The 12,488-nt window shown below is 36.6% G+C and overlaps 1 protein-coding gene across 1 annotated transcript in view; it reads left to right on the top strand.

Moving 5' to 3' along the window:
• SNTG2 (syntrophin gamma 2) overlaps nucleotides 1-12,488 on the top strand; it is a 269,954-nt gene that overhangs the window by 195,297 nt on the left and 62,169 nt on the right. The window contains exon 10 of the mRNA XM_086745017.1: nucleotides 7,186-7,315. Within this exon, the coding sequence (XP_086601143.1) occupies nucleotides 7,186-7,315 (130 nt within the window). The remainder of the gene's footprint in view (nucleotides 1-7,185; nucleotides 7,316-12,488) is intronic.

The following is a 12,488-nucleotide window of genomic DNA, read 5'->3' as shown; positions in this document are numbered from 1 at the left end:
GCTTTAAGTGCAGGTACAATACATAGAACCTCTTGAACATTGTGAGTTTAGAGAATAAAAAAAAAAAAAAACTTATTTGGAAGATAGAAATTAAATTGAAGAAATTAGTGGACTGAAAGTAATTGAGGCCCAATAGCTGTGAGCCCATGTAGCTATGATCCCAATTACAAAACAGCTTAATTAGATTTAGATGTTGCTTTCTATTTCTTGGTATTCAGGCCATTGCAACTACTATGGAGCATTGTGTGATTGTTTTTAATGGATCTTTTTTTTTTTTTTTAAATTGACTCACTGGTTTCTTAACAGAATCTTTCTGAAGGATTCTGTTTTCCATGTTAACATTTTAGTGAGATAACAAAATCCTTTAATTAGTTAAGTAAATTGGGAAGTAAGAAATGTAATAAACCATTTTGAGAAAGGTATAGAAATTAAAAGTGATATCTCTGAGCTACAAAAACTGATTCAGCATTTGCTCACAGTTTTCAGTAACGATTGTGTTAAACATGAGGGCAGGAAGAATGAGTGTGTAACTGAAAGATACCATGATCAAACTGATTTGGAGCAATAGGGTGGGAGACCGTGGCAGAGAGATTAACATCTGATAAAAGGTAAGATGAAAAAGAAAGTATAGGTTTGGAGGGATATTATTAATAGGATGCCTTAAGGACTATTTGACTGATGATTCAGGAAACAGGACACTAATAGATGGCACAAAATCAGCATCATGAGTACAGAAGAGCACAATATGTTATGAAAGGATGGGACTATTGGAAATGAGATACAACACAATAGTACAAATTTCAGGGAGATCACATTAAGGATCACTTACAGAATTATTGAATAATTTGTTCAGGCTGGAAGGGATCCTGGTAGTCACCTAGTCCAGCTCCCTGCTCAAAGCATGTCTAATAAGATTATATTGCTCAGGGCCATCTCTTGTCAATTCCTGAACACTTCTCAGGGGGGAGATTCCACAACTTCATGGGACAACCTGTGCAAGTATTTGATCACCTTCATGGGGAAAAAAAAAACAAAAACCAAAAAACTAATGTTGAACTGAAATTTGTCATGTTCCAGCTTGTGTCTGCTGCCTGTCATCGTATACTTATACTTAGTTTATATGCTTGAATGGGGTGAAATTCACCTCACTTCAACTACCACTAACTGATAGTTGTGCTGGAATTATAAAACATATGTTAATAAGTACATGTACACTCCTTCTCCAGCCCACCACAGTAGCTGATCATACTACGCATTCTGCACTCAAGAGGACAGTAGTACGCTGATACTGCATATAGCTTTTAGTCATTCAAGCTGCTCCTGTTTCCCTGCAAGACTCCTCCACCTCTTCCATACAAATAAAGCTTACTGAGACTATAATTCCTCAGATTTTTCTGTCTACAGCAAAGCCAAATACCTCACACCTTCATCCTACTCTTTTCTCTTTCAGCTGGCGATATTAGTCTTATTCTTTCTTCTCAGCAGTGCCAGTGTAACTACTTGTTTGACTTCATGGGGAACAGGATAAGAGGTCTCATGAATGCCAAAACTGTCGCCTCTCCCACTATGTTTTTCTTCTGCACAAGTTATTACAAATCTATTGGAATACAGCTGCTTCCACTGCCACATTAGTTAAGAAAATATCTGTAGAAGCATAATGTCTGTTACCTCAGTTATCTTTCCTCATTACTCCAAGTTTAATATGAAATAAACCAAAGTTCCAATACTGGAAGAAAAATGTTCATTAAAAATAAATAAATAAATAAATAAATAAATAAATGCAGTCCATTATGTTTAATATTTTGATATCTTTTTAGCTAGTTAGCTATAGTTTCTGTTAATTGTCCAATTATATAAGCAAATTTGAACTTTTTTAAAGCTATGAGGCTATATGTCATTTATAGTACAAAACCCCATTACTTTCAACACAGAATTTCAAAGAGATTAAGTAATTCAGATAATTCTTTTTTGGGGGAATTTTCATTCAGATCCTCCCATAGTCCAAAAAACTTCAGGCTAAATAGAAATTCTAGCAACAGGGCTGTATAGTACTATAAACAAGCCATGAGAAAATGCTGTAAGAAAAGCAATAAAAACTAAAGTCAGATATCAAAAAATCATACAGGAAGGAAGACTGATTTAGGACCTGGGAACATCAAAGCTGATCACATCTGTCTGTCTGTATCAGCATAGTAGTAAACTTCAGGTAAATCAGCTGCTGTCAGACAAGCATCTAAATTTTTATTAAGGAAATATAGTAAGGCCCTGCACGTGCAAGATCCTGCACATGGGTCAGAACCACCCCAAGCAAATACAGGCTGGGCTGAGAATGGATTGAGAGCAGCCCTAAGGAGAAGGACTTGGGGGTGTTGGTTAATGTGAAGCTCAAGATGAGTCAGCAGTGTGCGCTTGAAGCCCAGAAGGCCAACCACATCCTGGGCTGCATCAAAAGCATGGCCAGCAGGTTGAGAGTGGTGATTCTCCCCCTCTACTCCACTCTCGTGAGACCTCAGCTGGAGTACTACGTCCAGCTCTGGAGCCCCCAACATAAGAAGGATGTGGACTTGTTGGAGTGAGTCCAGAGGAAGGCCACAAAGATGATGAGAGGGCTGGAGCACCTCTCCTATGAGGACAGGCTGAGAGAGTTGGGGCTGTTCAGCCTGGAGAAGAGAAGGCTTCGGGGAGGCCTTGTATCGGCCTTCCAGTACCTAAAGGGGGTCTACAGGAAAGCTGGAGAGAGACTTTTGACAAAAGCATGTAGTGATAGGACAAGGGTTAATGGTTTAAACTGGAAGAGTAGGTTTAGATTAGACATAAGGAAGAAATTCTTTACTGTGAGAGTGGTGAAGCACTGGAATAGGTTGCCCAGAGCAGTTACAGATGCCCCATCTGTGGGAGTGTTCAAGGCCAGATTGGATGAAGCTTTGAGAGACCTGGTCTAGTGGAAGGTGTCCCTGCCAATGGCAGGCGGGTTGGAACTAGATAATCTTTAAGGTCCCTTCCAACCCAAACTATTCTATGATTCGATTATGATTCTATGAAAATGTTGAGATAAGTCTAATGGAAAGATGGTTTCACTTGCCACAGACACTGAAAATGTTATACTATCTGAAATTCTTAGCCTCCAATAAAGTAAAAATTTAGCTTTTCCCATTTTAGCTGGCACTTAAAATACATTTTTTACTTAGAAAAGTCTTTGACTTTGGCCAGCCTTGACAAGGCCAGGTTGGACGGGGCTCCGAGCAACCTGATCTAGTCAAAGATGTCCCTGCTCCTTGCAGGAGGGTTGGACTAGATGACCTTTGAAGGTCCATTCCAACTCTAACCATTCTATGATTCTATAATTCTACAAATTTAACACCTCTATAATAGCTTTGTACAGCAAAATATGCTTAAGTAATCTTCATTAATATTAATTGTTTTAAAATGTCAGTGTCAGAAAGAGAACTGTAGTCTACGAATGCCCAGCTGTTATTCTGACTGTCATTCTCACAAAGACGGTGTTTCTTTTATTAAAAGAAATAAACACAATCAATAAAACCCCAAAGAGACCAGGAATGCAGGTCCATGCATCATTTCACCATGAAAGTGAGATAGAAAGAGGCTGAGGATTGAAAACAGTGCCTCATGCTCCTTAGTGGAAATGCTTGCAGGAAGCAAAGTTAGGGATAGGGAGATAGGGAGACAAGTCTGAAAATAATAAGAAATGTGAGGATAATTTGGCCCAAATTTCTAAAATTTAGGAAAGGCAAACATTAATTTCTAGTTCTAGTTTCAATAGTCAGTACAGTAACAGCGGGAGTAGAAGAGGTGGGAATTTCCTCTAACTGTGGTTTAAAATGAGCTTCCAGCCTCAGAGAAAAAAAGCAAAAAGCCAAGACATGTCATCCTATTTTGTGATGATGAGATGACTTCATAGCATCTCTCAAACTTACTATTTGGTATTAAATGGAAAGCTCATCCTTGTCAGCGAGCAGGAATAGGTTCTTAGTTGTGCCTCTATTTTTTTTCTTTTGTGTGTTTAAAGAACTGGAGGAAGGCATGGTATTTAAGTCTCTAGAATTTATTTTCTCATTAATTCCGTTGCTGTATTGGTGCTTGCATTGATTGTTTCACTTAAAACAAAAGCCTCAGCATTCATGTTGTTAAGCTTTTATTTTTAGTTTGGATTTTTTTTTTCACTTGTAGCCTTATACACACTATGCTTTTCTGACCACAGTGTGATACATGTTACAATATATTATGGGATCTGTAGAGGGAAACTATTGTAGCTGAAGGCAAGTAATAATGACAGTAAAAGTGAGTAAGGTTGAGCGCAAAATCGCTGTATTATTAGTGCAGAATTTGTGGTTGGCATCTGTAAGCTTTGAGAAACCTTATCTCTTTCTTTTCCTATTTTGTTCAGTTTTCCAAAGTGTTTTCTGGTAAAACTAGCTTTCTGCCTGAGTTAGCAGATTGGGGACAGTGGTGCCTCAAAGGTCTCAGTTCCCTGGGCCAGGCAGTGTGACCACCTCCAGCACATCAGAAGCCTTGAACAAGACAGAGCTCCTGGGGAAGGATGTCCTGGTGTCAGTCTGCAGGGGCAAGGGGACAGCTCTGCAGGAAAGGGCTTGGGGATCTTGGCAGACATCACATTGAGCGTGAGTCAGATGTACGCACTTTCGGTGATGAAGGGTAACCACACATGCAACTGCATTAGTAATAATGTCATCAGCGGGTCCACGAAAGTGATGATTGTTCTCCTCTATTTTGCATTCCTGAGGCCACATCTGAAATACCTGCATCTAAAATACTGCATCCAGTTTTGGTCTTCCTGTGGAAAAGAGATTTGTATTTCAAACCACTTAGTGAGCAGGCTGGACTAGAGGACTTAGAGGATCTCTCGCACTCTATTTGATGCTGTGCAAATATCCTGTCAGTGAAGTGTTTAGATCTCTAGATATATTTGTTTTAATCTTCTTAACTGTCTATTATAACTGATCACCATATTTTAATAAGGTAAAGGACAACAGGAGTTTTAGTGTAATCTGCACTATTGCCAGCACCATGTTTCAAATGATAAAAGATTGGTTAGTTTTTTTTAATAAAGCTTGTTATTTTTTAATCTTGATTGCCTGTATTGGTTGCATTAGTTGTTAGCTGAGGAGTTCCCTTCTGTGATCTTTCATCAGCCACTTGTATACCATTGGGCCCCTTGGATAAGGCAACTGAATTACTATCTAGGCACTCTGTGGATTCAGTGGGGAGCATGTATGATTTATTGGCTCTGTCAAATGCTCTGGATTGTCCTCTCTGTCTGTCTAAGGATTCTAGCATCTTAGCTTTGATATTTGAGTTTGATATCTAAATTAGGCATTGTGAAGGGCTTCTCTTGAAGGCACCAAATTAAGTCTGTGTCCATGCTCTGCTGCGTTTCAGTGCATAGGGGATCACAGATCTTCACTGTGTCAGTGGGATGTTGAAGAGATCATACCATAAGTCATTCCATTACAGCACTGTTGGGATCTTTGTCAGAACCTTAGGTAAAAGGAACAGTGTGCTTGAGAGGTGATTGTTTCACTCAGTTTACTTGAAGACAATAAAATGATTTGTTTTGATATTTTCTTTCTTTCTGAGGAGGTAAAACATGAAATCAAAGTGACACAGAACTGTGCCATTGCTATCAGATTTTGGTAGTTGCCATGATAATTCATTCATGAAAGGAAAACAAGGGAATCAGCTGATTTATATTTAGGTCTTCAGACCAAGAATGTTATTTTTGCGAAGAGCAAGTATAACACTTTATGACTTTTTTATCAGTAAAGCGTATCAGTTAATGCATATACATCTATTAGGGTACTTTGACTTGTTAATATTGTGTGTGATGGGTATTTTATATGACCTTTTGTAGCAAGTATATGGAGTTCAGTATTCATGTTTGCCATCAAACTCCCTGCAAATGACAAATGTTAGGTTAATAACTTTTTCAGTAATAACTGCCTGTTAACCTCTTTGTGTCATCTGGAATGCTCATGTTGACATATATCATAAATTAAGTGGTAGAGGACTTCACCTTAGATCAGAGAATCCCAGGAAAACCCAGCAACTTCATAGAGTAATATTCTTGATTCAGTAGTTTGCTTTCTTTGAGGTTTGTACCAAAACGAAAGCAACATAGCATGTAAGTATAAATATCTGATTTGTAGATGTAGAAGGTAGCAGTGGTATTCTCCAAATTATATACAAAACAAACATATGTACAATCATTCAGATAATTGTAATTGTCTTTCACAGTAGTATACAGTTAAAACCTAATTCTCATGATGCTCATGGGTTCTTGAATAACCTATGTAGCTTTCTGAAGTTTACTTGCTGAAACTATTGCATGTCACATGTTTTAAATTTAGACCAGTGTACTTCCATGCCACTCCTTAATGAACTTTTGTTGTTCCTATTGAAAAATCTCATAGTTAAAAAAGCATATCCTACCAATATCCAAATGTGGAGGGGTTCAGAGGTACATACACAGTGCCTAAATTACTGCAGATAATAAGGGAAGCCTTGGCATTTGCAAGAATAAAGTTGCTATAAACACATAAAAGATCCATTAAAATGAATGAAATGCAATTGCACATTAGCATGTGTCGATGCTGTTTTGAGAAAGGGTCCTACATTCAAAAATTATTTAAAGACACTTCTAAGTACATTTCTCAAATTCCTATGCCATAAAAGATCTTAAAGGAAACTTTGCTTAGAATGTTATGTAGAGAAGTATAGGAATCTAAGAAATTAAAGCTAGCGAAGTCAGTTCTTTGCAACTTAATACATTCCTAGTAAATGAAACCAAAATGCAATAAAGAAAATAGTCATTTTGGTTTAAACATTTTTATGTTTGTTCAAAAAGATCTAGTGCATAATTCCTGAATATACTACCCTTAAGTTCAGTAATTATGAACATAATATGTATACTCGAGGGAACTAAATGATCAGCACATATATATGCTGATACAGAGAAAGTACTTATTGTATGTGTTGCTCCTGGTACTGCCCATTATTATCCTTCCTTTTGTTACCTTTATTTTGATTTATAAAGTTAAGACTCAAAACTTGTCAAAAGTGTAAAAATCACTTGAACATTGAGAAATATTGGGCAGTTTCAGAAAATTGACGTATCTTCCTTTACGGATATATTTCTTCTTACTGCAGATCTAATGCATTTGAAGTGCTGGCACTCGATGGAATTAGTACTGGGATACTTCAGTTTTATACAGCCCAGGAGAGTGCTGACTGGCTGAGAGCAATATCAACTAACATCAGTGATTTGACACTTCAAAATGTATGTTACTTTCTGCATATTTCTTTTCTGTGCTGTTGTAAAATTCTTTCTAATTTTCCAAAGGTAGAAAATAATTCACATTTAAGATCAAAATATAAAACACATGTGTGTGAGGATAAAATGGAGAAAGGAAAAAGCAGGGAGAGGATGTGTGGTCAATCAAAGGTATCAATAAGTTTTCAAGACTTGCAGTGTTATTATAGAACAAAGAGTAGTAGAAAATTGATTGCATTTATTATTGTAAAGACTTTTAAAGGCAAAATATTTAACCTTTCTGGTCATTTCACTGGGCTTTAGATATGAATATTTCATTTTTTTTCATTTTTGTAATTAAAACGTGCTTGAAATTAGTATTTGTTGATTTTGAAGTAAGCACATGTAAATTCTGTAGCCAGTGAAGTGTGATTTGTAGAGGCTATTGGGAGACAGTATTTTTACCTAAGTTGTCTAGGAATAGATTTATTTAAAGTCATATTATTTCATCTTTCTCCCTAGAAGTGTAAAGGTGCTTATGCTGTTTTAAGTTCTTTCTGTAAATTCATAAGTAGCATTTGCTATTGCAAGCAAAAGTATTAAGTAATCCCTGGAGAAACAGAAAACTATTATTTGGATGGCATATTATTATTCCAAGAAAGAACAACTGAAAACTTGAAGATTCCAGAATGAATCATACAGTTAAACGAGGAACTCAATATTGAAAATATAGTTCAGTCTTTTTGAAATGGTAGAAATCAGTGGTGAAAACATAAGAGCAGAGCTGTCCCTGGAAGAATTGCTTCTGCAGGTTTTTAATCTTTTTTTCTTTAAATGTGCTCAGACTGTAACTTCTTTTATAAATTACGATAGAGTAGCACTTCCTTGTTTTATACTTTACAATCTAGATTAATCGTTGCTTAGTTCTTCAGATTATATTATGTAGAATTTGCATTGGATTTCAACCTGAATCTTTGGTCAAAACAGATTATAAAGTGAATTTATTTTTATGATCTTGAAAAGTTACTTGGAATCATATTTGATCACAATAGTTTGTGTATTACATTAATTCTTTTTAAATATTCAGTTGCTTAAGCAATGTCTGACAAAATCAAACATTTTTGCTTATGATGCATTCTTTATAAATATTCTGTATTCTTTTATTCTCTATTTAGTGATTTCCATGATTTACACGGTATTACTATTTGATAATTCTGAGAAAGCAATGTAAATTATTCATGAAATTTTGTAGTTCTTTCTATGTGAATAGCAAAAAGTAGTGTATGGTAATATTTGTAGAGCAATTCCAGTTCACAGTTACTAAGCCCAATTCTTTTGCTTTCTAAAGAAATCCACTGAATAAAAGCCACTCCAAGGATACAGATGAATAAGGCAATAAAAACTGACTATAAATGCAAACAATTTTTATTAGTCATAGGATTCTAGTTTGTTTTTTTTTTTTTCAAATGCACTATTTGCAGTAGCATGTGTCCTGGCATAGTGTCTGTCTAGTGTTGTAACCTGTCTGCAGCAATATTTTATTATATACTGAGTGCTTGCATTGGTCTTCTCTGTTATCTAGCATAACAATGAATTCTGTAAACAAAGCAGTCCGTCTGGTGTTCGTAGAAGTAGCTGTTCTGGGGAAGGGTCTGAGAAACAACAGCCATGATAAATTCACGTTTGTTCTTGGTACGATACAAAGTAAAGTCTCTACAGATAGTATGAGAAGCGAGTAAACCTTTTGCTTGGACTTAATGCCTTACAAGTCTTTTCAAGTGTGGAGCCTGTGGTACAACTGGAACAGTCTGGCCAGAGCATTATTTTAATTACTGATCATTAGAACAGGTTGTGTAATAGTGTGAATCCCTTTTGTTGCAAACCACTTTTTAAGATGAGGACTGTGAGGCTGGAGTGCAGCTGAAGTGTATAGCAAAGGAAGGCTGGAGGGCACTCTCTGCCTCTGGACGGCTAAAGGAGACAGACCATTTGTCATCCACAATGCTTATGGCAAGGCCTTTGAAAATCCATTTTAAATGCTTTTTATTACCTTAATATTTTCATTTTACAAAATTATTCTTTTCTTATCATAATTCTGAAACTGAAGTTAGGGAATAAATCTGTAATTCCTCAGAGCTTTTTCCTGTTTCTGCACTCCTCCACTTCCGTAGAGTGTCTCCCCCATTCTCCAGGTGTACCTGAGGATAATCACTACTGGTTCGGAGATTATTTCAGGTAATTCCTTATCTACTTATGGGTTAATTTCTCGAGTCCTTGCTGACTCTAAGTTCAATTACTTCTCCAAATATTTAAACTATTCATTTCCTATTCTGTCCTATGCCATCGTCTCTGTACATAAATCAATTGCTAGATACTTGGTCACAATGGACCTTCTTGCTGATACTGTTGGCATAAAGAATGTCAGCATTCTTGCCTGACCTAGTACTAAGTGTTTAAGCAATACTTTCCATTGTTCACTTTTTTAGATTTTTTTTTTTTGTGCTGATACTTATTTCTTGACTTCAGCAACTCTTCCTGCACCTTAGTCATTCTTACTTCCTCTGTGCCTATCCATGCTACTCTTATATACATCCTTTGTCATACACATTTGCATAACATTTTGAATAATTTATTTCAGAATTTTAGTTCTTAAAGAGCTCCTGATACAGATTAATTGTTTTCTCACAGTGCACCCTATCTTTCGTGTATCACTTTACCCCAATGTACTTTATTTTGCTATTTTACACTAATGCAGTCTTGTTTGGCAACTGATGACTCTGTCGGATCTCCTGCTGATGCCAGAAGTCAATCTTAATGTAGACAGGACAAAAATAGCTCTGCTACAATGTGACACTTCTGCTAATGTCAGATTACTCTTTTGAAGTACTGAAACATCTAACTTCTATGCAAAGGCAAGCTCTCCAGGGATCAACTGTAAAAGAGTCGTCTTTCAGTAGTGAAGATGTGAGAAGTCGTCACTGCATAAAGATGCTACTCTTAGATGTTCGCGTATCTAGAAAGTGTTACTTGTTAAATGAGAAATAATAATTCTAGTACTAGCCTGAAGAGAGTTAGTTCTTGTAAGACAGAGGAGCACAGAGAATACTGACATGGATAAAGATGTGCGAGTGTTTTTTCAGCCCTCCTTACTCATATATGTCTTGTGTGCTTAGCTCAGAAAATCTCCTAGTAACTGTCAGATTTGCAAGCAGTATAGATTACTTTTTTTCCTAAGTACCCTTGCCCCAAATTATTCACCACTCTGTTCATATTCTTGTTTTTCACATACTTTTCTACCACTGTGAAACTTCCCTATTATCTTCTTTTGTGATTCAATCCCCAGTCTTCTCAATATTCTCAAAGCTCTTCACATTTGCCTTTGGCAGAAGAAAATAGAGATGAATCAGCACATCACATGTGTTTCTTCATACAGCTCATTTCTTGCAGAAGGAGGTACAGTTGAAGAAACTGAAGGGAAAGAGGGAACAGAAACTGGCAGTGAAGCTGCCATCATGAAAAAAGAAGCACAGGAAACAACTTGATCTGCATGTGCTTCCCACTGCTCCTGTTCTCAGTTTGTTCAGCTAGAGGCCTCTTTGTAGGATGAAGTGGCAATGCTGTGCAGGAGATGTTTTTTTAGGAGAGAGTTCTTTGGAATAATTTATATTTCTCTCTCTGTTTTGCACCATTTAGATAGCCAGCTATTAAATATGTCCAGCTTTTCTCATAGATCCTAATTATTTTCTTTGAAACATAATACCAAATATTATTGTATTCATAATCAGTATCCTAAGGGTAATGCTGCCAGTTATTTTACATTATAGAGACTTGTTCCTTGTATTTATAACTTTCTCAAGGTTTGGGTTTTTTTCCCTTAGTATATTGTAGTGGTATCATTTTTAAAAAACATATTCACAAATAAATGAGTAGTTCATAAGCAGGTAAGAGAATGAGTTAAGTTGCAATTGTTCCACTTTAAACATTATTTATTATTTTTATAAATCATTCCAGGAGCTTCACTGGAGGATGGTAGAAACTTATAATTTGTCTTCAAAACAAGGTTATTAATCTGAGTCATATTTAAGCCTTTGACAGCTTTCAAAATAGTGTATGTTATAGCATGTAAACCTTTTCTTTTATGCCTTTATTTACACATATATCTAAGTGATACTCCATACCGCAGTGGAGTGACATTTCTGCTTGAATAGGGAGAGACTTACGAAATATGAACTTTGAACATGCATATTAAAAAAAGAAAGAAGATTGAGGAGGTCTTGCTTTCCTGACACAGCAGAATGTGAGGTATGTGCAGGTGGAAACAAAGTCCTTGTGTGTAGGAAGTAGTATACAAAATAGACTGCCTCAATAATTATACAAACAGTTCTATTCCTGAGGTGAAAATGCATGATAATATTTCTTTGCTGCTGCTTTTTTTTTTATTTTTAAAGCAAAAAAAAATTCCATTTGAAAGTACCACAGTTCAAACCTTTGAGATTGTAAAGGGAAGTCAGTAAAGGTAGGAATCGCATCACCTAAATTTAGCCAAGCAACAAGCAGTCGCATAGGATCCTCTTATAACCAGGAAAAAAAAACCAAAACATGTGCCTGTCAAGATAATTTTCTCTCTCTAACGTCAGGAAAGAGAATATAGGTATATTAGATGTATAATTCTTTCTCCTTTTTTGGCTTACCAAAGATAAGTGAGATAAATCCCAGCCTAGGAGGTGTTTAGAGTTAGGTATATGGTTCTGAATCATTTCATCCCCATTCTGTTCCTGCTCCGTATGTATTCATTCTGTGATTTAGAACAGAGTATAGGAATTAAAATTGCTTAATAGTTCCTTTTCCAAGTTGCCTGCAGTCTTTGGAGATACAGGTATTTGGTTTTGGTTTCCCTGCTGTCTCCAACTCCCATTACTGTGCTGCAGTGCTGAAAGCTCGTGTGCTGCCAGCAAGGTGTAGCGTATCCCATTTGTATTCCTGTCTCTCTGCACCAGCTGTGGAGGCATGTAGAGAACATGTGGTGCCAGGTGAAGTGGAGAGTGCATACTTCTCTCTCCTCAGCCCTGTGACACAGGGACATAATGTTGGAAGGGATACAGCTGGGACAGCTGACCCAAGTTGGCCAAAGAGATATTCCATACCATATAACGTCACACAGAGCAATAGAAGTGACATAGCGAACAAAGAAAGTGAGAGT

Source organism: Chlamydotis macqueenii, chromosome 3 (genome assembly GCF_036417535.1).
Source record: "Chlamydotis macqueenii isolate bChlMac1 chromosome 3, bChlMac1.mat, whole genome shotgun sequence".
NCBI classification, from domain to species: domain Eukaryota; kingdom Metazoa; phylum Chordata; class Aves; order Otidiformes; family Otididae; genus Chlamydotis; species Chlamydotis macqueenii.
The sequence above is the reverse complement of the archived record's forward strand: the minus strand, read 5'-3'. Positions and strand labels throughout refer to the sequence as shown.